Raw genomic sequence first — 25,930 nt, forward strand, 5'->3', positions numbered from 1 at the left:
CATAGCAGGTAAATAGCAGCAAGAAATCCAAAAGGAAAGTTCTCTCAATGGAGCTCAAACTCCAAGCGACGCTACCGAGTGGCCATTTTGGATCCGCCCCCCTTTTCTTTGTTGTTTTTGTAGTTAAGTTTAAAAAAAAAAGTTCAGTAATTTGAACAGCCTCTCGCAGGCATAGGACTGAGCAGCCTGACAAGCGGCCTGCACAGCAGTGCTGACAGCGACCGTATCGTGTGTGTGTGTGTGTGGGGAATAGCTTGAGCCGGAGCACAAGAGAATCCCAGGGGGGGGGGAGTTCTCTCTTGGGGCACCCTGGCTTGCGCGACAGTCCGCGTGCTCGTTTCCCACCACGGCTGGTTTTTTTGTTTCATGCGCCAACGGGAACTTCTTTGCGGTGCTTTCTCTCCTTCAGCCTTGCAGTGGCAGCCACGAGGTGGGCCCCTTGCCCCGTGAATTCCTTGCACAGCTTGTAGGTGGGAATAGGCTAGCCCGATGGCCGACAAGCCGCATGTAGAGGCCTGTCGGGGCTTGCGGCATTTGGTCTCCTTGTCTAAACTCCCTCTCTCTCTGTATGGTTTGTGTGTTGGGGGAGGGTTCCTCTGCAAAAATCCTATGCCTCGGAGGGCTTCTCGGTCGTCGGGGGGCCCCAGGGGCCCGGTTCTTCTTGAGTGGAGGGGGACCTGGGTAAAAGGGCACAGTCATTCCGGGGACCTTCCCCCACCACTCTCGCCCACAATTCAGCGGCATAAGGAGGAGGAGGCTGAGTCAGGTCCCAGTAGTCCGGAGGGAGCCTCGGGGGGGCCCAAGGTGGTTTTCTACCAAATTCGTCCTCCTTATGCATGAGGCTTTCCTGGCTCGGGAAGCAGAAAAGTGGAGGTTTAAGACCAGCCCCTCAGGTTCCGCCAAGAGGCCTCTGGAGTCCCTTGCAGATCACTCAGGGATCCCGCCCTGTACGTGTTGACTCGGACCAACGAGATCTTGAGGACTCCAGTGACCCTTAGGGTGAGGGTGATTCCTCGCCAGCGGTGAATCTGGATACAGACCCTGATGAGATGCAGCCCCTGGATCTGAATGGGCTAGAGAAGATCAGATCATGACTGAGGAACCTGATGTGAAGGGCAATGATCCTCGGGTGGTCCGCCTTTTCAAGAGGGAGGAATTGCGGCCTCTTATTCCCCAAGTTTTGGAGGAATTGGGTGTTATGCTCTTTCTGGAGGAATTGGATAGCGAGGGTGTCAATCCGGTTCTAGATAGTCTGCGGGGCCACCCAGCGCCTTTCCCATCCCGAAGACGATCCAGAAGCTGATTTGCCGGGAGAGGGTCTCATGACGCTGGCTTGAAGGTTGGGAGAGCGATGGCAAAGCTTTATCCCTTGCTGCAGGGGCATTTGGATCGCCTCAAAACACCGAAAGTGGATACCGCAGTGTCGGCAGTCACAAAAAAGACCACAATCCCGGAAGCAAAGAACCGCAAATTGGAGGTTCAACTCAAGTGGATATTTGAGGTGTCAGTGCTAGGTCTCCGCTCTGCGGTCTGTGCCAGCCTGTTGCAGCATGCCTGTTTATGTTGGATCCAGAAGCCACAGGAGCAGATGTCCTCGGGAATGATATTGCCTTTCCAAGCGGCTCGTCTTGAGGCGGGAGTCGCGTATGTGGCAGATGCCTTTACAAGATCTAGTGCGCACCACAGCGCAGAGCATGGTTTCATTGGTGGCGGCGAGACGGCTTTTGTTGCTGCGTAATTGGTCGGCAGATATGTCATCCAAATCGCAGTTATGTAACTTACCCTTTAAAGGCAAACTTCTGTTTGGAGAGGACCTCAACCAGCTTATGAAATCCCTGGAGGAAACAAAAGGCAACATGCTACCAGAGGATAAGAAAACAACGAAGAAGCCATTTTCCTCCAGATCCTGGTTTCGTGAGACAAGGAGGTTTTGTTCCGGGAGGGGCCCTGGACCCTGGGTAGACAGCAGTCCTTTCCGGGTTCGGGGAAGCCTTCTAGAGGCGGGACCACTCAGGGAGCTGGTGGAAGCAAATCTTCCCAATGAAGTCACGCCGGTCCACTCGCAGTAGGCGATTGGAGGCAGGGTGTCTCGCTTTTTCGAGGAGTGGACGCACAATTAAGCTCTGGAATTTTGCTGCCAGAGGATGTGGTTAGTGCAGTTAGTGTTTTGCATCTGCTTTAACAACAGATGCAAAAGACCTGCAGTAAGGTATGCATGGGGATTGAAAATGAAATCTCCTCGTATGCCTTCCCAGTCCCGCTCAGACCGTGACTCCCCGGGCTTGCCTCTTTCTGGCAAGGACAAAACAGAACACTTTCTTCTGTCCGCATGGATAGAGCCAGCTTCCAAATAGCAGCATGTAGCCAAGTAATCCATTGTAATGCGCTGGTTGAAAGAAACTATTAGCTCAGCCTATGTTTGTAAGAGCTGTGCGGTTCCAGTGGGTCTTAAAGCTTATTCTACTCACGCTCATGCAGCTTCGTGGGCCAAGTGTCAGCTGGTGTCTCCCCAGGAGATATGTAGGGCCGCTGTTTGGTCCTCACTTCATACTTTCACTAAGCATTACCGATTGGATGTGCGTGCGCCGGAGGCGGCATCGTTTGGTGAGAGTGTGCTGAGAGCGGATCTTTCAGGTTCCCGCCCGGTATATGGTTGCTTTGGGACATCCCACTTTTCTGGACTGATCTGGGTATCTTCAGGAAAGGAAACTTGGTTCTTACCTGCTAATTTTCGTTCCTGTAATACCACAGATCAGTCCAGAAGCCCACCCTCGGTATTGCTGCCAAAAGACTGCTTGTCCGGCTGCTGGGCCAAGGAGTTCATAAAAATTTGTTAAGATTGTTCATTTTCTAGAGTTTTCAAAGTTTACTGAAGGTTGTAATTACTTTGGTTGGTGGTTATCCTGTTTAGGGGTATCCATCCCAGGGGATTTTAGTTCGCCCTGTTTTTAAATTCTTGGCTTGGGTACAGGTCAATACTGAGGGACTGCAGGTGGCACTCTCAGATAAGTAGCAGTGTCCCAAAGTTTTGTCCTCTGCCTCCATCTGCTGGTAGGGATGAATATACCCACTTGTCTGGACTGATCTGTGGGATTACAGGAACAAAAATTAGTAGGTAAGAACCAATTTTCCTTTATCCAGCTAACTTTAGGGCAGCAACATTTCTTACCAGAGTTAGTTAGATAACTTTATCTGGTTAGTGCTAACTATCAGCAACAGCCAAATAAATTTTAGCCACAACCTAGTACATTCCTGTACCACCTCTTTATACAGTTACATTTTAGCCAGGTAATGACTTAACAGACTAAAATTTAACCAGTGATTGGTTAGACATTTTTTAAATGTCACATTTTGTTCAGCTAACTCCAACAGTTAGCCAGATAAACACTTGGAATATCAACCTAAATGCCTTATTAATACTGAAAAGCATATCGTTTTACTAAGCTTTTTGGTTTATGATTAAGATATAGGGGTAGATTTTAAGAGGCGCGCGAACAGCCTACTTTTGCTTGCGCATCAGACTCAAGCAAAAGTACGCTGGATTTTAGTAGATACGCGCGGAGCCGCGCGTATCCACTAAAATCCTGGATCGGCGCGCGCAAGGCTATCGATTTTGTATAGCCTGCGCGCGCCGAGCCGCGCTGCCTCCCCCCGTTCCCTCCCCTCACCTTACCCTCCCTTCCCCTACCTAACCCACCCACCCGGCCCTGTCTACACCCCCCCCTTACCGTTGTCGGGGGATTTACGCCTCCCGGAGGGAGACGTAAATCCCCGCGCGCCAGCGGGCCTGCTGCGCGCCGGGCCGCGACCTGGGGGCGGGTACGGAGGGCGCGGCCACGCCCCCGGGCCGTAGCCACGCCCCGTACCCGCCCCCAAAACGCTGCCGACACGCCCCTGCAACGCTGCGCGCTCCGGCCCCGCCCCCCGACACGCCCCCCTCCGAGAACCCCGGGACGTACGCGAGTCCCGGGGCTCTGCGCGCGCCGGGAGGCCTATGTAAAATAGGCTTCCCGGCGCGCAGGGCCCTGCTCGCGTAAATCCGCCCGGTTTTGGGCGGATTTACGCGAGCAGGGCTCTGAAAATCCGCCCCACAGAGAGTAATAACTGATTATTTCTTTTTCAGGAATAATAGTTTCATATTTCATATATGTTGTGCACTGGAGACCAGCAAAAACTTTATTTTGTAGTGGCCAGAGGTTGGCTGTTTTTTTTTGATAGTCAATAATCATTTCTTTTTCCTGTTTACTGCAGAATTACTTATTTTGTTAATAAAATGTTTGCCTTTATTCTTTTCTCTTTTTTTTTGGCCTGGGATTTTCTCCTTTTCTCCTTTTTTCTCCAGCTCAATCAGAGCCATTGCTAGACATCCTGATGCCATGAGCCTTCATTCACAGCTACCTGGAGATTTTTTCACTTATTTTAATAGACCCTTCCTCCCACTGTTCCTAGTCTAATCATTGCAGCAAAGGTCCTGAAGCTTGGAGCCATGCTCCAGGGTCCCTTCCAGAATACTGTGTCATGGGCTCAAACTCCATCCATCTAGTGTCACCCTAAATGATGAGCATGATTCTCTTCTCAGGAGCTGTGAAGGTTGCCGCCACAGCATCCCTATCCCCAGCCGACCTGGCATGCGGAAGACTTGACCTGGAGATCAAAATGGGGATGCACTGCATGGCAATGCACAGCACTGACAGTGAGCCATCAAACTGGTTGCCATTTTTTTTTTTAGTTAACATTTTTTTCTATGGAAAATGAAAGCTGAGTTAGAATTTAAGAAGCAATTTTCAAAGGGATTTCTGCAGGTGTATGGGTGTTTGTCTGCGACCTTTGAAAATTATCTCAAGTCCTCTGTTGAGAAAGTAGGCTGCAGGGCTAGGGTAGGCCAAAGGAAGTGCATATCAGAATTTCATTTTGAGTGTGCATGGAGAAAAGCCGCTTTGCAGCACTGGCTAACTAGTAAATCTTTTTAAATCCAGCTGCCAGCTCTTGCTGAAAATTGCCATCACTATGTTTATTAGAGGTCATGAAACAAAATAAATTAAACATCTCGTCACTAGTTTTGAGAAATGTTTATATAGTGGGGGGGGGGGGTTGCACAACACTTGTTCAAATATCTTTTTTGTAATGTATTGAAGACTTCTTTAAATCTCTTCATTGTTAAAGTATAAAATCATGTTTTGGTGTACTGTTTCTGCATCATCTGTTTAAAACAGGAGAAATTATGACCCCTAAAGCTATTTGAGATTTTTAGATCATATTATTTTCATCAGTGAATCATTCTTATGAGTACTGATTATTTTATACTACTTTTGCAATATTGTGGTTTGCTGTGATTCCTTCCTTAGATGTGCTATACATTCCTTCTTTTAGAAGTGGATCAAGAAACTATAGGATGACTAAACTAGAGGATGCAAGAATTGTAGGCTGGCCAATAGGCCAAGTGGGTATGAAAATTACTCTTTGAAACAAATACAATACTGAAATCATATTATTGACTTAAGATAAGCATGGCACTATTCACTTAATTCTATTTCAGTCTTAGCTTGAGGTGCATGTAGGGCCTTAACTTATGCGTCTTTCTGCTATACTAACTGGTAAAGGTTGCCAGGATCTGCTTTCTGATGGGCATTTCTCTATGCATCCTAACTAGAATTTGAATTTTAGGGCATCTAGATAGAAGTAATGGCAGCAAAAAGCAATGCATGGTTGTCTTTGTGTGCAACCTAATTATTTTGCATGAAATTGCAGAAGGTTGTAACAAGCAGGTTATATTTTAAGTAGCTAATATAACTTTATTCTCTTTTCAGACTCATCTGAGAAACATGTTGTACTACAGGTAAAATAGTTTTTAATGTGATCTAATTTTCACTTACCAATGAAAGAGCAGGGTCATGTTTTCTTCATTCTAATTTCATACAGACCATGATGACATCTGCAGTTTCTGAAATACATGATGCACCTACCAAAGAAGCCTCAGTTAAGGAAAATACGGGGCGACAAAAATCAGGTATTGCCTGGATAGACGGAAATGTTAAGCTGGGTACAAATTATAGATAATTTGTTTTCCATCTCACTTTTTAGCTTTTGATTTTTTTTTTTCCCCAGATTTGATGGAAGAATTTGGTTTAGATGATGCAGATGATATTGAAGGTACAGTAGTTGACCCATCAAGTTTTTTAGGATGAAGTCTGATGGGGGGAGATGTCCGCTAATAAAAGTATTCCTTCTCAGAGTCTATTAAATAATTCCAAACTGTCCTTCCTCTACTTTCAGTTTTTTCCTGTTCTTAAATTAGAATTAGCTTTCCCTTCTTGATAATAAGTAGCCTCGATGAAAGGCAAACATTAATTGGAGAATTATCTTAAGTTTTGCACATTGTGGCATTGGGCCAGCATGACCACAAGACCAGCTGCCAATCAGTTCTGTTTTTGAACATGTTAGAAGAGGATCATCTGATCAGGATCTCAGCTTAATTTTGACTGAGTAGGTCTTAAAGAAAATTACAATTTTTTTTTGTATTTTCAGTTTCCACTTTCTAGTAGGAATTTTGGGGAATTATGTTTTATTATATTTTGTCACCACTGTACTGTCTTGCTCTGCTAGATTGTGAGTGGTGTCTGCAGAAATAACGTTAAGCAGAGATCATGGCTTCAGTCATGAGTTCTCCTTTAGCAAGGTGTCTTATCAGAAATGTTCTTCATTGACTTTGCTTAAATTACTTTCTGTCCCAGGATGGCATAGAAACTGGTTAATTTCTCAAAAAGCATGTGTAGTGTGGTTACAAGAGAAACATACTGTACTACATTTTGGTTCCTCATGATTTTGGCTACTGTTGCATTGAGAATGCGTCTTGATGCAAAATCTGCTTAAGGATATCACCTGTTTACTCTCAGCAGGACAGGCTTTGTGCCTAAATGACCAACACAGAAGGGCTTCATGACCAGCTGGCCAATACTCTTAAGTTATTTGTTTGATTTATATTCCATCTTTCAGGTTCTTCAAAGTGGATTACGTTCAGGTACTGTAGGTATTTTGCTGTCCCCAGAGTAATCACAATCTGAATTGTCTCTAAAAAAAAAAAAAAAAGACTCAGAGACATAAACATTTTTGGTGATGATCAAATCCTTTTGAAGAAATCATTAGCTGCTTTGACACCTCAGCACGAAGCTAAGACTTAAAACGAGTGTCAGATTCCAGGGAATGAGCCCTTAGGACCACTGTCAGATTAGCGCAACCAAGCCAGGGTAAACTCAGACTAGGTTCCGACAGGCGGCAGCTAGATAGAGCCCGAGAAGGTGGAGATCAAGCAGAGTCGTGGAGCAGGCAAAGGTTAGGGCTGGTGGCGTTAACAGGCAGTCTGGGTCAGCAACAAGAGTACAGTCCAAGGCAAGGAAGGGCAGAAGCAAGGTGAGCAAGGCTGGACAAAGCAGGAGCCAATAACAACCTAGCACCTACTGAGAACACTGAACAACCTGTTGCTGAGGCGCTGGCTGGTTGCAAAGGGCTTCCTTTTATACCTGATCAGGATATGTCATCAGCCAGTGCCACAGGAAGTCCCAGCTGCAGAAATTATGAAAAGTGCTCAAGAATGTAGAAAGTTCTAGACAGGGCTGTTGGATGCAGTATTGTGTAGGACACTATGGCAGAGGTGCTTGGAGGTAAGGGGTGTTACAATGAGTACATGTTTTGCTGCTACTGCTCTACTGTTTGGAATGAATCAAAACATTACAAGCTCAGGTCAAAATATAAAGGCATCAAGTTTCTGGTGGAAACTTGGCACTTTTCTTCAATTGAATATATTTGTAAATACAGTAATTTTAAAACAAGCGCGAATGCGCTCATACATACATGTATCGCAGTGCGAGTGAAAAGACACTGGAATTTTAAATCGTGCACGTATGTTTTAAAATACACCAACTGCACATAAGTTTAAGAGGTTACTTGAGAAAAGTTAGCACTCTTGTGTCTTCCATATGACTGACAGCTTTTTTGCACGTATGTCAATGGATTTTAAAACATGCTCACTTTAGGCACATTTCCAGTTTTTCCAATTAGTCCACCAGTTTGTCAGGTTAATTTTGAGGTCTTTCAGACTCCTCTGGTTCTTCATCCTGCATGCTGCCCAGTTGGCCCAGCCCCTTAACCTGTCCTGTAAACCCTAAAACTTGAGATCTACAACATTGCTCCTCATCAGGAGCAGCAGTAATGTTATGCAGATATCTAGAAAATGCATGCTGCAATTTCCGGTTTTAAAATACAGAGTTTCTTAGCGTCCAGTCAGATGAATCCAGAACAAGTGGGTCATGCACCTCTACCAGGAGATGGAGATGGAGCACAGTACATATACATACCCCTGCAATGACATCAGTCTGCCAGTATTCTCTGTCTCCAGCAGATGGTGGACGTGCATCTCCCTACTGGGGTTTGCTTCATTTTATAAAAGGAGAATTAAGAATATTACATTGCCCCACTCTCCTGCAGTGATACCAAAAGGTCCCTCCCCCAGTTGAAAATTCCTGAGGTGATTTCCATGGTCCCTCAGATGAGTGCCTTGGTCCGGTAACTGTTTTTTCAGCCGGCATGGATTTAGCTGCTTAAGCGGCTGAAAGGCAGTGGATGCAGATCCTTGCGGCACTCCGCTTATCACCATTCTTTCTTCAGAGTAGTTTCCATTTATCATCACACTCTGTCTTCTATCCGTCAAGCAGATTTTCACGCCACCACTTTGGGGTGGGGTGCCCCAGAGGCTAATTTCAAAGGGGGTTGGATTTTGGAAGGCCTATACCTTTGGATCCAGTGACGAGAGCATTTACATTTTCCAAAGATAGATGCACTTGTGTGTGTAGTCTCCAAGCAGACAATTTTTCCTGTGGAAGGAGAAGCGGCCTTGAAGGATGCCCATGAAAGAAGGATTGAGACTATCCTTAAGCAAGCATTTGATGCAATGACAATGACCTTGCAGATCGCTTCTTGTTGTTCCCTGGTGGTTCAATCTTGTTTACTTCTCTCCCAGGCGGTCAATGACTCTGGGGTGAACTCCAGGGCAATTATGGAGTCAGCTGCTGCTTTTTTGGCAGATGCGGGCTGTCAGCCATATGAGTAGCTTCCATTGTAGCTGCCAGGAGTCAATTATGGCTGAGAAATTGGTCGGCTGATGTGACCTCCAAGGCTAGCCATAACAAATTGCCCTTTAAAGGCTTGCTTTTATTTGGGAGAGAGTTGGAAAATTGGCCAGTAACTGGGGCGAATCCCCGGTTCCTCGTTTACCAGAGGTAAAACGCAGACACTACGCTCCTTTAACATGAGAGGTCGTACTAGAGGATCGAGGCATTTAAATTCCTAGAGAGGAAAAACCCTTCAGAGAACTCGACCTTTTGGTAGGTCTCAGTCCTTTCGTTCCTGACAGACAAAAAGGGGAGCAGGTTTGAGTAGTGGAACCTCCCAACCCTCCCAATGAAGGTTTGCCGCCCCACTCCTAAGAACAGGAGATAGGGGGACGCTTATCTCTCTTTTATCAGAGGTGGGTCAAGATCACATTGGATCAATGGGTCCTGGAGGTGATACGAGAAGGATATGCGCTGGAATTTCACAGTATTCCTTGGGATGTGTTCATGGTGTCTCCCTGCGACTTGCCACAGAAGAAGCAGGCAGTGGAAACTACATTGGCAAGGCTTCTCAGTCTGAGAGACTGTGATTCCAGTGCCCAAGTCTCAAGAAAATAAGGGTCATTATTCCATTTATTTCATTGTGCCCAAGAAGGAGGGCTCCTTTCATCACATCCTGGATCTCAAAGGTGTCAACCGTCATCTGCGGGTGATGCATTTTCACATGGAAACATTGCACTCGGTAATAATGGCCGTGCAATCGGGGAGTTTCTAGCCTCCTTGGATCTATCTGAGGCATACCTTCCTGTACCCATCTGACTAGAGCATCAACGCTTTCCGCGGTTTGCAGTTCTGGGACATCATTAGTTTCGGGCCTTCCCTGTGGTCTGGCCATTGCCCCAAGGACCTTTTCCAAGGTAATGGTGGTAGTGACCGTGGAATTGAGAAAAGACCCGTGTTTGGACAACTGGCTGATTCGAGCCAACTCGCTGGAAGAGAGCTGCAGAGTGACCTGCAAGGTGATCTCCCTGTTGCAGGAGCTTGGTTGGGTGGTGAACCTGACTAAGAGCAGTCTTCAGCCTGCTCAGTCGTTGGAATACCTTGGAGTACAAGGCAGGGCAAAGTTTTCCTGCCGGAAGCGCGCATTCAGAAGTTGATGACACGGTTCCATCTGTTATTAAACAATCTGTGCCCAACCCTATGGTCGTACCTGCAAGTACTTGGCTTAAGGACGGCAACCCTGGAAGAGAGGTCTTGTGGGTGAGGGTGTGCATATGCTTTCTCTTATGCGTCTAAGTGGAATCCGCAGTCTCAGGATTATTCGAATTGGCTCTTCCTGTCGATGGAAGTCTCCTCCCTACTGCAGTGGTGGCTGCATCTAAGGAAGGGAGTTTCCCTAGCACCACCAAACTGGCAAGTACTGACAACAGATGCGAGCCTCCTTGGTTGGGGTGCTCACTGTCAGTAGCTGATGGTGCAAGGGTGCTGGAATATAGAGGAGTCTCTCTGGAGCATCAATCTCCTGGAAGCCAGGGCGGTCCAGTTGGCATGTTTGCAGTTCAGTGACAGCCTGCAGGGTCGATCGGTCCAGTTGTTGGACAGTACAACCACTGGCTTACATCAATCGGCAGGGAGGAACCAAGAACCAGCAAGTGACGCAGGAAGTAGATCAGCTTATGGAATGGGCAGAAGTGCATCTCCAGATGATCTCAGCCTCTCACACAGCAGGAAACGACAATGAAGAACAGACTTTCTCAGCAGGGAGAGTCTGGACTCAGGAGAATGGACCTTGTCAGACTGGGCGATTCAGCTGATTCTGGATCGCTGGGGTCCTCCGTTCCTAGACCTCGCAATGCAAAAGTTCAATGATTCTTCAGTCGCAGGAGGGATCCGAAGTCCTTGGGGATCAATGCGGTAGTGCAGGAGTGGCTGGAAGACAAGTTGCTATATGCCTTTCCCCCATGGCCCATGTTGGGCAGATTGATCCGAAGGATTGAGCGCCACAGAGGGATGGTGCTCTTGGTTGCTCCAGATTGGCCCAGGAGGCCATGGTATGTGGATTTGCGGCCACTCCTGTGGGACACTTTCCTTCAACTACCAGCACACAGGAACCTGCTAAGTCATGGTCCGGTTCTTCACGAAGATCCAATTCAGTTTGTTTTATGGTATGGCCCTTGAGAGGGCTCGCTTGTTGAAGCATGGATATTCTTCTGCGGTAATTCTCATCTTGCTTCGGGCTCAAAAGTTCTCCACTTCCTTGGCCTATGTGAGAGTTTGAGGCCTGGTGTGAGGATTGAGGTCTTCTTCCTCATTCAGCCAAGATTCCACTCATTTTGGAATTTTTGCAGGATGGCTTGAATAAAGGTTTGGCCCTTAATTCCTTGAAGGTTCAAGTAGCAGCTCTTGCCTGTTTCAGGGGTCAGATGAATGGTAGTTAGTTCCTTTTCGGCTCATCCTGATGAGGCCGTTTCCTGAAAGGAGTGAAACATCTTCATTCTCCCTTGCAGTTTCCAATACCCCTATGGAGTCTAAATTTGGTCTTGGATTTCTTAGCGGGCCCTACATTTACACCGATGAGTAGCCTGTCCTTGCAGTTACTGACCTTGAAAACTGTGTTTCTTGTGGCAATTTGTTCTGCACGGAGAGTTTCCGAGCTGCAGGCCTTGTTTTGCCGGGAGCCTTTCCTCCGGTTGACTCCAGGGGTGATACAGCTGTGTACTGTTCCTTCTTTTTTTATTAAAAGTAGTCACTGAATTTCACTTGAATCAGTCCATCTCCCTGCCGTGTGTGGACAGAGAGAGAGATGTAGAAGAGTATTGTTTGTTGCAACCCTTGGATGTCAAGAGACATATCATCTGGTATCTGGAGGTTACTGAGAGTTTGCGGAAAATAGATCACCTGTTTGTTCTTCACGACAGTACTAAATGAGGAGAACTGGCCTCGTGGGCTACAATAGCCCGTTGGATTAAGGAGATAGTCACGGCAGCATACATTGATGCTGGCACGCCATTACCTAGTCAGGTTAGGGCTCATTCCACTAGGGCTCAGGCAGTGTCATGGGTGGAAGTTAGGTTGCTGTTTCCCATTGACATTTGCCGAGCAGCGACATAGTTCTTCTTACCATCTGGATGTGCAGGCCTGGGAGGATGCAGCCTTTGCATGTGCGGTTTTGACTGAACCGCAGGCAGCCTCTCGCCCTATTCAGGAGTAGCTTGGGTACATCCCACTGTTCTGGATTCATCTGACTGGATGCTAAGAAATGAGAAATTACTTTTTACCTGATAATTTCCTTTTCTTTAGGACAGTCAGAAGAATCCAGCTTCCATGCCTTGGTTGCCTAAGTGTAAGTCCAGTCAATAGACTGTTATTACATTCTTATCTGAGCTCAGTGTTGCTTGTTGGCAGAGTATTGAAATGGATATCTGTTTTTAATCAAGTTTTTTGCTAGTCTGTCCACAGTTGCTTTTGAAGAGAATACTGACAGGCTAATGTCACTGCTGGAATATATGTAGTGTGACGTCAGTTTGCTCCGTATCCATCGGCTGGTAGAGGTGCATAACTCTCTTAAAGAAAAGGAAATGATCAGGTAAGTAGTAATTTCTCATTACGCGGATACATGTTGCTCCTGCCAAAGAATGCCCATGCCCTGCCCCTTTTCCACCCCCTTATTTCTCAGACACACACAGGTACATACGTGCCTAATTTGCAGCTTTTTAAAATCTGCGTTGCTTGTGTGCGGCCCACATATGCGTGAATGTGGGTATTTTTACGCAAGCAATGCTTTTAAAATAGACCTGTTAATCTATTGGGTTTTTTTTACTTTTTCAGATGTATCAGATTGGGATTCTGCCAGTTCTTCACTTAAATATCTACCACATGCAAGAAATCTCCAGTCTTCTGACAAAAAAGGTCATCTTGCATCATCACCATCAACAGCAAATAAGGAAGATACAATGGTAGCAGCTGCAGAGGGTGAAACTGGTTTTGTAATACCTGTAGAAAAGACCATTGCTTCAGTTGTCCAGATTACAGCTATGCCATTTCTACAGAACAATTTTTTACAGCCTTTAGAAGAGCATAGTAAACCAGAGCTTGAATATAAAAAGCCTGAGCAACTTACACAGAATAATGAAGATAGTAAGTATATATTTAATAATTTTTATTTATATATTTGCTATAATTCCCTCAAATTCTCCAAAGACTTAGGTGCTCCCTGGCAATTTTCATGGTATACTTCACACTGATTTTAGTACTGTGACTTGATGACCAGATAGGTGAAGGTTCTTTTGTAAATATCTTACAGCTGTCTTGGAAGTGACAGTGGATGCCCAAATCTTGGTCATCAATGATTGAATAGTTTGTAAGCCAGGTGAAAAAGTAATTCCAGGAAACTATTGTCTCTGCTACAATCCCTGTCTAATCTGCCTTGCTCCACATCATTACTGTTCTTCATGAATCTCCCTAGAATGCAAAATGATTTTAAAACTTAGAAGTTTAGCCAATAGGTTTTTCCATTCCCAAATTAAGAAAATGCTATACCTTAACTTTTAGAAGGTTAAAAACCAATTAAAAGCCTCACTTAATGTCCATGAATGTAGAATATCCAAGCATTTTTGAAGGCAACTGTCATAGAATCTCAAAGAAAATCCCTGCAATGAGAGGGTTTTACTTTCACTACTGCAGTCCATAGTATTTCACTGTATTTTCCAGCCAGGGATTTGAGCTTGCAACCTACTGCTTCAGGCCAAAAACTCTACCATTGAGCTATTGGAAGAGATCCCATAACTGTTTTAGGTGAAGAACCCAATCTACATTAGCCTGATTGCTCGTATATACTCCTGTCATCATTCTGTCCTGTCATAGGTAGTTGCAGTCCAATTGATCCTGTAAACAGGGATTGGAGAGACCCACTGATTAAGGTTTTTACATATGTTTTACTATAATTCAGTTTTTTTAGGGATTTTTAGGACACACTAACTAGGTACTCAAATTGGAGGCAAGTGAAATATAAAAACCTGTGATATGGCAGTTTTCTGCTTCTCTTTTGGGATTCCAGCTCAATTTCACTAGACCTGAGATCCAACGCCATGAATCTTCTTCATTTACAACTGCCTTGGAATTTTTTCCCCATTTTATATTCCTTTCCAACTCTTTAGTGCAGTCATTGCAACAACAGGCATCAGCTGGATGCCATGCACCAGGGCTAGCTTTTATAGCTTTACAACTGTGCTTTTATAGACTTAAAATATTTTAAACGTGGGGGAGCGTAGAGAAGCGGAGAGAGACGCCTCCGACTGAAGGAAAACAACTTGGAAGGACTGTTGGCCGACCGCTGAAACCCGGAGAAAGAACTGGGAGAGGCCCTGAGACCCGAGAAAGAGGCGTGTCCCAAACGTCATCAGCCAGCGTCTGCTGTATCAATTCAAACAGCAGACCCGGGAAAGTCGGGGAATGGAGAGAAGGCGGAGAGAGATGCCCCCGATTGAAGGAAAACAACTTGGAAGGACTGTAGGCTGACTGCTGAGACCTGGAGAAAGAACTGGGAGAGACCCTGAGACCCTAGAAAGAGGCATGTCCCAAATGTCATCAGCCGGCGTCTGCTGTATAAATTCAAACAGCAGACGGCACCCCGCCATCACCAGCGCACTGCCTAAGCCGCGCAGTCGAAGGGGCACGCGGCTTTGTCCAGCTAAGGCCGGAGAAGTCGTCCCTCCTCTTCTTCAGTGTACTTGTGATTAATAATTGGTGAACTCCTCTTGTTTATCTCTCCCAGGATTTATGGGGAGAAAAAGGAAAGTAAAAAGCTTCCCAATATCACCAATAACACCCAGAGGGCCAATGAACGATCATGTCGTCAGACAGATCGAGTCACCAAAAGAGGACGTTTCAGGGGAGCAGTTTTCTGGCTCTCTCAGTCCTGGTGAAGGACCTTCATTTCCTCTGCAACCAATGACATCAATTCCTGAAGGATTTTTGCAATTAGAATTTGGCGGTCCGCCTAAGGGAAGAGACTGCTCAGACTTAGGAGAAACACAGATAAGTAATCACTCAGAGATTTCGGATACAGGACTTGTTGAAGGAGAATTAAGGAGGCCACAACAATGGCCTACAGATCCTCCTGATAACATAACTGTGAAGGATATTTGGAAATTGATGGCTAGTGTTAATAATAATGTCTCACAAATGAATGATTCTTTGTTAGGTGTAGTAAATTCTAGTAAGTTACAAATAGAAATGCAAAGAAAGGAAATATTTAGCCTGGGAGATAATATGGGAAAAGTGACATCTAAAATTAAATTGTTAGATAATATTGGTGTGGCCCAGATTAAAGATAGTCTCTCTATTCATAGAGAGCTAGAAAACCTTGAGAATATGATGAGATGTAAAAACTTACGTTTGATTAATTTCCCGCAAACTAGACTTTTGTCACCAAGTGAAATGCCTAAAAAATACCTCAAGGAAATATTGCAGTATGAAGAGAAAGAAATACCTGTTTTTTTCAAAAATCTTCTATTTTTCCAAGAAAGTTGGAGAACTGGAAGAAGAAATTCCAGATATTTCAAGTATTGGAGTATCTACATTCCTTGAAGAGTCTATTGATATCATAAATAAAAGGGCTACCTTATTTGTATCTATGTTATTAGAAACTGATAAAGTGTTTAGGGATTTTCTTAAACATAGAAATTTAAATTTGTGGCCAAAGGATTTTAATGTTTCCTCTCTCTAAAAGCCAAAGTACTTACCCTAGGGGCAACTTTTTTCTTGAAATATCCGTCTGTTTGTTTTGTCACTTTTAGAGAGAAGAAAATATAGTTTCTTTGTCCCTTTACAATTAGAGACTTATGTTGGCTAAGGATACCATAGGAGGAAGTAATATTGAAGGTCAAGAAAATCCTTGAGTCTCTCTCCACTAATAGTTAACGATTATTTGATAAATAAATGTATAGTTAGCCCCGCCTAATTATGGGTCATGTAATAGAGATGTGTTTGTTTATGGAATTAGTATTATTGTTTAAAGATAATTCGATCACATCTGTTTTACTTCTTGATATTTTTGTTTAAGTTTGTAAATGAAAATTCAATAAAGAAAAAATTGAAAAAAACCCCAAACATTTTAAAACATTTTTAGGGAAGATTTCAAATCTTTCTGGTCCAGTCTATGTAATGGAAGGAGACCCCCAAATTAATTTTACAATTGAAAATGTTATTACATTTTAATATCTCCAAGGATTCCATATAGAAGAGGCTCTAGAATGAGGGATCATGGGATAAGGGGGAAAGGGAGTAGACTTAGGAGTAATCTAAGGAAATATTTCTTTACTAAGAGAGTAGTGGATGCATGGAGGTGGTAGAGACAAGGATGGTGACTCAGTTCAAGAAAGCATGGGATCAGCACAGAGGATTTCTGAAGGGGGTAGAGATTGTAAAGCTGAACAGTTGGTGTGGATGGGCAAACTGAATAGGTCCTAATGGACATTCCCTGTACGTACCAGGATCAGTCCAGGACACCTGGGTTGTGACTCCGCACCAGTAGATGGAGACAGACTAAAACTTGTGGGCTGAGCCATATAGGACCCTGTGCCAATCACAGCCCCTCAGTCTTACTCTGTCTCCAGTAGATGGTGCAGGTGCAGTCACAGCCCCTGCCTGGCATGATTCTGTTAGTCGGTCAGGTCCGGTTAGTTTTTATGTAACTTGGTGTTTTTGAGGTAAGCTTCGGTGAGCTTCTCAAAGTAGGTGTTTTCTTTTGGTTAGTAAAGCTGTCTGCCCTGCCTCCCAGGGGGGTTGAGAGGTCCTGAGGGGACTACCCCCCCTGGTCGAGGCCGCTGCTAGGGTCGAGGACCCGGCTTACCTAGTAGCAGCGTCAGGGGTGACACCGGGGAGCCCGGTTCACTCACCCCTGCAGGAAAAGGGCTCCAGAACCAAGGACAGCTGCAAGCTTTGTAAAAAAAAAAAAAAAAAAAAAAAAAAAGGGTTTTTTGTTTTCGTTGTGCCGGCTCTCCGTTTTCCTCGCGTCTCCGCTCCGTGTTTAGGGGGGGGGGGGGCGCCGGTAGCAGGAGGGAGGTCGCCGGTTTTGAGTTTTTAATTTTATTTGGAATTTCGCCGCGTTTCCCGCCCGTTTTGCGCCGCGATCGCCGGCATGCCTCGAGGGTCGGCCTGCGGCTCGGCACGTTAAAAAAAAAAAAAAAAAAAAAAAAAAAAATCGCGGCAACGTCTCCACAGCTCCTGGCTCACGGGCGGAGAAGGAGTGTCCGGATCGCCTCGGGGGGCCCGGTCCTGAACCGCACGATCACCGCCGCGCGGGGGGGGGGGGGGGGGGGCTCGGCTGATAGGCCCAAGAATTTTTCCCGCGCTGGGCGAGTGCGGCGGCCATTTTAGATTCCAGCCACAATTTTGCTCGGTTCACAGCAGGGGATACAGCTCCGCCCCCTGCGTTTTCGCTGCAGCGGGGTCCGGCGGGGGGGGGTCCCCACGGAGGGGCCTCGATCCCCGGTGGCTACCGCGGATGTTTCTTCAGATTCGGGTTCTTTTTTTCATCTGTTTTGCGCTTCTGTTGTGCAGGGTTTTCAAATATAAGCATAGTAAGCGCAGCCGGAGGGGCGTCGCGGGGGGGGGCCACCCGCTGGTCTGCTCCAAAGAAGAAGAACACTATGGATGTTGCGGAGGGCTCTCGGGAGCCCTCGCGGTGGAAGCATCCGCCGCGTGCCGTCCCTCAGGAGTCTGAGAAGGAATCTTCATCGGCCGTTGACTCAGAGTCTCCAGAGGAGCCCCTGATGGGGGCCTAGGAGGCGGCTGCGGACGGCCCCGTCCAGCCCAGCGCGGGCAAGTGGACACTAGCCGTGGAGGGGGATGACCCCAAGGTGGTGCGGCTATTTCGCAGGGAAGCACTGTCCCCGCTGCTTCCAGCAATCCTTCAGGAATTGGCAATAGAGGCTCCGCCGGTGGTGGTGGCACGTCCAGAGGCAAGCATGGATCCGGTGCTCTTAGGTCTCACGGGGCCAGCAGTAGCATTTCCTTTTCACTTTTCATCGACAGATATCCTGTTCAGTGAATGGGATACGCCGGAGTTACGCTTGCAGGTCAGTAAGGCCATGGACAAGCTTTACCCGCTACCCGAGGATGCGCTGGAACTCCTTCGACTGCCGCAGGTGGATTCCGCAGTCCCTGCGGTGATGAAGAGGTCGACCATTCCGGTTACGGGAGCCACGGCTCTCCGGGATCTACAGGATAGGAAGCTGGAAGTGCAACTCCAGAAGATTTGTGAAGTGTCTGCCCTGGGTGTGCGGGCTGCCATCTGTACCGTCTTCGCTATCCGAGTGAGTCTGCGCTGGGCCCAAGTTCTTCAGGCGAACGCAGGTCTGTCGGCGGCAGAAGCATCTCAGGCAGATAGGTGGAGGCAGCAATTGCGTATGGGGCAGATGCTCTCCACGGTTTTCTGCGCTCATCCGCTAGGTCCGGGATGGCGGCTGTATCGGCGCGTCGCCTGCTGTGGCTGCGCAACTGGGCGGCAGATGGTTCGTCCACACCGGCTGCCCGAGGGCAGATTCAGGGCGCGCTCCTCCTTTTCGGCATCCCGTTTCCGAGGGCCCAGGAATTCGCGTCCTCAAAGGTCTGCCGGTCCTTCTTATGGGTCAGCTTCCTCCCGAATCCCTCAATGGCAGCAGTCTTTTCGGGGTACACGCTTCGGTGGACAGGGAGGAGCCCAAGTCTTCACAATGTTACGCGGCCGGCCCATCCCTCACCTCAGCCCCAGCACGTCGTTTCCAATGTAGGGGCGCGGTTAACCTTGTTGGTCGAGGAAGGGGCCAGGATAACGTCGGGCCAGTGGGTCCTCAACGTGATAAAGCAAGGCTACGCATTAGATTTTGTTCGTTCCCCAGCAGTCAAATTCCTGGTCTCGCCGTGCAAGGCTCCCGAAAAGAAGGCAGCAGTGCTAGACACCATCCGGCGCTTGGAAAATCTGGGAGTCATTTTCCCTGTTCCGATCTGTCAGCACGGCAAAGGGCGTTACTCCAATTACTTCATTGTTCCAAAGAAAGACGGCTCTTCAAGACCAATCCTGGAACTAAAAGGGGTGAACGGAGGCCTGCGTGTGCCTCACTTCAAAATGGAAAGTATTTGGTCGGTGATCGCCTCGGTGCGTACAGGAGAGTTCCTGGCCTCACTAGATCTCACGAAGGCGTACCTTCACGTAGGCATTCAACTGTCGTTTCAGCGATCCCTACGGTTCTGCGTCCTAGGGCGGCTTTATCTATTCAGGGCTCTCCCGTTTGGGCTCGCAACGGCACCTCGTACGTTCACAAAGGTGATGGTCGTGGTGGCGGCGCAGCTACGCCGGGAGGGTTTCTGGTTCATCCTTACCTGGACGATTGGTTGATTGGTTCATCCTTACCTGGACGATTGGTTGATTCGGGCGAAGTCCGAGGATCAGTGTCGGCTGGCGGTGGCCAGGGGCCTACAACTCTTGCAGTCTCTAGGCTGGGTAGTCAATTTCAACAAGAGTCAAGTGGTACCCACGCAGACCTTGGAATACCTTCGACGACACGGTGCTGCGTGTTCCTATCGCAGGAACGAAGGTGCAAACTGCAGTCTCAAGTGAGGCGCTTGCTGTTGCTACGCCTACCACGGGTCGGCGATTACCTGATGGTCCTGGGTACTATGGCCTCCACTCTCGCGTTGGTCCCCTGGGCGTTCACTCATCTACGGCCATTGCGGTCGTCCTTACTATCCCGCTGGAAGCCGTTTTCGGGGGAATTCTACCGTCCACTTCCACTTGTAGGCCGGGCGAGATCCAGCCTGTCCTGGTGGCTTGATTCCAGTCATCTGACCTCTGGAGTGTCCCTCCTAGTGCCCAACTGGACAGTGGTGACCATGGACGCCAGTCTCTCCGGATAGGGAGCAGTCTGTCTAGGAAAGTCAGTTCAAGGCCTATGGTCAGCGTATCAGGCCCAATGGGCTATCTATCAACTGACTGGAGAACAGAGCGGTCCGTTTGACGCTGCACTCGTTCCTACCTCTGCTGAGGGGACGGGCAGTCCGTGTTTTGTCGGACAACGCAACCACAGTGGCCTACATCATTCTCCAAGGTGGGACGAGAAGCCCACGTCAATCGCCAAGGCGGGACGAGAAGTCCACAGGTAGCAGAGGAGGCGCGGCTCTTGATGGCTTGGTCGGAACTAATTCTCGACAACGTCGCAGCCTCTCACATCGACGGGGTCGACGACTTCCAGGCGGATTTCTCAGCCGTCATCGTCAGGATCCCGGGGAATGGGAGCTGGCGGACGAAGCGGTTCGCCTCATCGGCAAGACGTGGGGTATCCCCATATGGACTGGATGGCCGGAGGCCACAATGCGTAGGTTCCGCGATTCTTCAATTCGCTTCGAGAAAGGGGAGCAGAAGGAGTCGACGCATTGGTGCTTCCCTGGCCGACGGATGTCCGACTGTACGTTTTTTCCTCCGTGGTCGATGTTCGGCAAGATTCTGCGCCGCATAGAATTGCACCCGTTCAACGTGATCATGGTGGCTCCGGAATGGCCTCGCCGTCCGTGGTTCACGGACCTCATTCAGTTGGCCGGGGACGGCTACCATGCGTCCCATGCGTCTCCAGGGGCTCGCGGGGCTCCTCCGTCAGGGCCCCGTCTGGTTGGCGGATGCGGATCCCTCCTGTCTCGCGGCATGGCGTTTGAGAGGACTCGGCTACAGAGGAAATGTTACTCTGCCGCGGTGATGGCTATGCTGCTGAGGTCCGGGAAGCAGTCTACGTCCTTGGCGTACGTCCGGGTCTCGGTAGTCTTTGAGGAATGGTGCGTGCAGCGGAGTGTGGTTTCTGCTGGTCTGGCCAAAGGCTTGGCATGCAGTTCCCTGCGGGTCCAGGTGGCGGCGCTTGGTTGCTGGCGGGTCCTGTTGTCTCCCGTTTTCTCTGAGGGGGCTAAGCATTTCCGTCCTCCATTGCGTTTCCCCTGCCCGTCCCGGAACCTTAATTGGGTTTTTTTCCACCTTGTGCACGGCACCGTTTGAACCTTGAATCGTACGAATCTTAAGGTTTTCACATTGTAGACTGTATTCTTGGTGGCGATTGCCTCAGCGCGGCACTTCTCCGAGTTGCAGGCTCTCTCCTGTAGAGATCCCTTTTTGCGTATTTCCGCCTCGGGGGTATCCTTGCGGTCGATCCCTTCCTCTCTACCTAAGGTCGTTTTTTCTTCTGAATCAGTCAGTTGAGCTGTCCGCTTTGCGGCCGGGAGCTCCTCTGATCCCCTAGCGAGGGACTTAAAGAGGCTTGCTGTGCGAAGATCCCTTCTATCACGAATTCTTTCGGATAGCAAATCTTTTGTTTGTTTCCTTTTCGGGTCCAAAGAACAGGGGCCGCAGCATTCCACACGACGATTGCCCGTTTGGCTAAAAGAAACCATTGGTTTGGCATACCTCGTGTGGGGAAAACCGGTTCCTGGGGGCCTCCTCAGGGCTCACTCGACACGGTCCCCAGCTGCGTCTGGGGCGGAGTCTTCGCATGTGTCGCCTCCGGAGATTTGCAGGGCGGCTACCTGGAAGTTGTTCCATACCTTCATTAGACATTACCGGTTGGAGGTTCAGGCTACTGATTCTGGGGGTTTTGGAGAGTAGGTACTCCGAGCGGGACTCTCTGCTCTGCTCCCACCCTTGGTAATTTAGCTCTGGTACATCCCAGGTGTCCTGGACTGATCCTGGTACATACAGGGAAAGGAAAATTAGTTTCTTACCTGATAATTTTCGTTCCTGTAGTACCAAGGATCAGTCCAGGATCCCGCCCGCAGCACTGCGTAGTAGTATTAGAGAGTCCGCTCAGTGTTTTCTTAGCTAACCTGGTCGCTTGTTTGCGCTCTGCTGGTTGCGGAGTCCAGTTCGGAAGGGGTTTGCGTTATGTTCGGTTTCCTTAAAGGTAGTTGGTAGCTAGTTCTAGTTGCATTTCTACTTTGACATTACGTAAGACTGAGGGGCTGTGATTGGCACAGGGTCCTATATGGCTCAGCCCACAAGTTTTAGTCTGTCTCCATCTACTGGTGCGGAGTCACAACCCAGGTGTCCTGGACTGATCCTTGGTACTACAGGAACGAAAATTATCAGGTAAGAAACTAATTTTCCTTTTTCCTCCAATATGTTTCTAGTTTATCAATGTATTATATGTTATTGAATGTTGAGATATGCTGTTAGTATTCAGGTACAAAACGTACTCCTTTCTTCCTGGCAACTTATAACTTGTCTGAACTATAATGATATCCAAAATGAATAATATCTAATTGTATTCTTACTGAGTGGAAATCTCCCTTTCAGCAATTGAGACTCATCTTCCTTATTTTCTGCTTCTTGTTACAATCATTTATTGTTGCTTCTCTGTGTAGAGTCCAGCTGGGAGTCAGGAGATAATGTATGTTGTCCCGATTTAGAAGAACATGAAAAACTCAAAAATTTCACAGGTGGACCTCCTATTTCTATTTATTCAGGTATTTCATACACATTCAGCTTCTCTTTGGGAAACATTTGAATATAATAGTGGCAAAAAAAAAGTTTTTACTTGAGTAAATAAGGTTTGAATATCTTGCACCTTTCCTCCCAGCCCTACCATTCATAGTTTATAAAGGGCTACTAGACACATGCAGCACTGTAAAGATACAGCGCACATACTTTACCCATGTGAAAAGGGGGCCAGGGACAGGTGAGGAAAGTGAAAGTATGCATGGAGGTTTCACTTTGTGATAGTACACAGAGAGAATTCACTCTTATTTTGCTCCTATTTGAAGGTCAGTGCAAAGTATGTTTCTGGGTTTGCAGAGTTTCTAGATGCCATAAATGATTGCTTCATTGAGGTCGTAGAATTGATGAGAGGTGCAGCACTGGTGTCCACTTAGGAGCGGCAGCAATACTGCTGGAAGAGAGAGCGACTTACCTGGCCACTTCAATGGGCACCAGGGGACCACGAGGAGACCATGTCAGAGGCGCCCCCCCCCCCCCCCGGAACTAAGATAAACTCAGCGTCAAGAAGTCGATCCCTCCCTCGGCCCGCCCGTTGCCCGCCCACTACCAGCACTGGCGTCCAGAGCAACAGCAGTGCTGCTGGAGGAAAGAATGGCTTACCTGGCTGCTTCAACTAGCACCAGAAGACCACAAGGAGAGCATGCCTAAGGTGCTCCCTCCATGGAGCGAGGAGGGAACTAAGGTAAAGCCGGCACTAGGAAGTTGATCCCTCCCTCGGCCTGCTCACCACCAACACCGGCGTCCACATAGGAGTGGCAGCAACTCCAGAGGCGCTTGTGCCAGCAGGCATGAGCTTTTGGCATGCAACAAAGAAGCTTGCCCCTTTATGTGCCCCTTTGTGTGCGCGCGAAGAGATATCTGAATTAAGTAAATTGTGATTACTGCCTTTCCAAACAGACCCAATAATGGAGCTAGCCCACATCATTGAAACTATTACAGGGCAAAAAAGTTATGGAAATCTTTGGAGAACCACAAAACATAAGCTAAGAAAGAATTTGAACCTAATATATCCCAAGATAAGTAACAACTCCTCCCTAATCTCCTCCTGCCTAATGTTTTCTCTCCTTCTGCTAAATGTTCAATCACTTACAAAAAAAAAAAAATCCCACTGATTTTGCTTGATCTGTTAGAGAAACTAAATCCCACCATCTTCTGCATTACTGAAACATGGCTGAAAGACAATGACAATGTCCTCTTAAATAAAATTAATCACCCCAACTATGAAATCTTTCACTTCCCTGAACACAAATGTAAAGGTAGGGGAGTATTAATAGTCTTTTTTTTTTTTTCTTTTTTTTTTTTTTTTTTTTTTACAGAACTAGAACTAAAACTAAAACCCTACAAAGTTCAAATTAACCCTCCCTATGAGGAGGCTATTCTGAAATCACCACAACTAAATATTGGTTTGGTATATTGCCCACCTGGAACACTACAAAAAGACTGCTCACCTCTCATCAAAATATTCTCTAAAGCATTTCTAGATCCTGAATCAACCCTAATAGTAGATTTTAACCTACATGTAGACAGCATACCTAAACCAAACATGCAAAATCTTTCTAGATACTATGGAAGCAATGGAGTGGTCACAATTCATAAACAATCCTACTCATAAAGCAGGACATATTCTTGACCTGATATTCGCCAATCACAATAACTGCTGGATCAGTTCCACTCACAACATAGTGCCCTGGTCAGATCGCCAACTAATTAAAACAGAAATAACCCTCCTTACCATACAGAAAAAAAGATAGAACCGAAAATTCTTGAAGAAACAATTACAAATAAAATAACAGACTTTGATCATGATAATGCCTCCTTATCTTTTGACTCTTAGGATAAAATTATCAATGAAATAGCTGATACCCTATGCCCTATCCAGGGAAAAACATTCCTGAATGAAGGCAATATAGCTAAACAAAAGAACCCTTGGTATAATGAAGAGCTAAGACACATGAAACAGACTCTGAGAAAATCTGAAAAGCAATGGAAGAAATACCAGTCTACGGAATATCTAGGAAAACACAAATCCCTTGAAATATACAAATCCCTATTAATAAAATACTGTGAACAAATCAATAAGGCAGAAAAAGACTACTACACAAACCAGATTCATGGTGTAATATTTAATTCAAAATTACTCTTTGAAATAGTCAAAAACTTTATCAAAGACCCATCTTCCTCCATCCCAAATAATGAATTTTCAGAGAACTCCTGCAATAAATATGCAACATCTCTGTTAAATAAAATTAATAGTTAAAAACCAATTCTCAACCTGCCTACCAACAAAAGAGCCGGACGAAAAACTCCAAGCAAAATGGAACACATTCGATCCAGTATCTAAACTTGAAATAAACCAAATCATTACAAAAATCAAGCCTGCATTTCACCCATTAGACCCAATCCCTGCAAGTGCCCTGAAATCAGTACACAGCGTAATCACTCAATTACAATGATAATAAACCACTCGCTAGCAGAAGGATGGGTCCCTGTTAGGGCAAAACAAGCCGTGATTAAACCAACCTTAATAAAGAAAACTGGCAGGATTGATGATTGGGGTAATTATCGACCAATATCCAACCTGCCTTTCATTACTAAAGTCCTAGAAAAAGCTGTGTTATCCCCATCTAGAAGACAATAACATAGTATACCCAAACCAATTCAGATTCAGAAAAAATCGCTCAACAGAAACCCTACTAATCTCCTTAATCGACCCGGTATGGCAGGGGTTTGATAACAATGAATCCTTCATCCTGGTACTAATTGATTTAACAGCAACCTTCGACACAATTGACCATACCCTGCTATGCCATCAGCTGAGAAAAATCCGAATAGACGGAAATGTTAACAAATGGTTCTCTTCCTTCCTAAAAGATAGGATATTCCAAGTCAAACTGGGAAATCAAATTTCTGATTTCCTTCACAATCTATACAGGTGTCCCCCAGGGTTCAGCACTCTCGGCTATACTAGTCAACATTTATTTTATGTACTTTACTAGCAAATCTAGGAATCTGAATTTTTAATATCATCTATAATATTAATCCATGCTTAACAGGAGTGACACTTCAACTATACATACTGCAGAGAACCTTAAGATCCCAAAGCAAAGGACTTCTAAAGGTACCTACAACAGGGGACACACACCCAGCACAAATAAAAGACAGAAAGTTTTCCTTAGTGGGCCCCAAGTTGTGGAACTCTCTTCCAGAACCATTACATCTGATAACAGATAGGAAGAATTTCAAATGTGAACTGAAAACATGTCTCTTTAGAATTACATATGATTTAAAGTAAAATACAAGTAGGCCGATAACTTCA

General features: G+C 46.5%; 1 protein-coding gene across 1 annotated transcript in view; it reads left to right on the forward strand.

The window, feature by feature from the left end:
• The window catches only part of LOC115099561 (ankyrin repeat domain-containing protein 26-like), a 462,251-nt gene that overhangs the window by 233,101 nt on the left and 203,220 nt on the right, over window positions 1-25,930 (forward strand). Inside the window, 6 exon segments of the mRNA XM_029617295.1 lie at window positions 5,346-5,444; window positions 5,808-5,836; window positions 5,920-6,007; window positions 6,106-6,150; window positions 12,933-13,241; window positions 22,482-22,583. Coding sequence (XP_029473155.1) covers window positions 5,346-5,444; window positions 5,808-5,836; window positions 5,920-6,007; window positions 6,106-6,150; window positions 12,933-13,241; window positions 22,482-22,583 — 672 coding nt within the window.

This window comes from Rhinatrema bivittatum, chromosome 9 (genome assembly GCF_901001135.1).
Source record: "Rhinatrema bivittatum chromosome 9, aRhiBiv1.1, whole genome shotgun sequence".
Taxonomy (NCBI): domain Eukaryota; kingdom Metazoa; phylum Chordata; class Amphibia; order Gymnophiona; family Rhinatrematidae; genus Rhinatrema; species Rhinatrema bivittatum.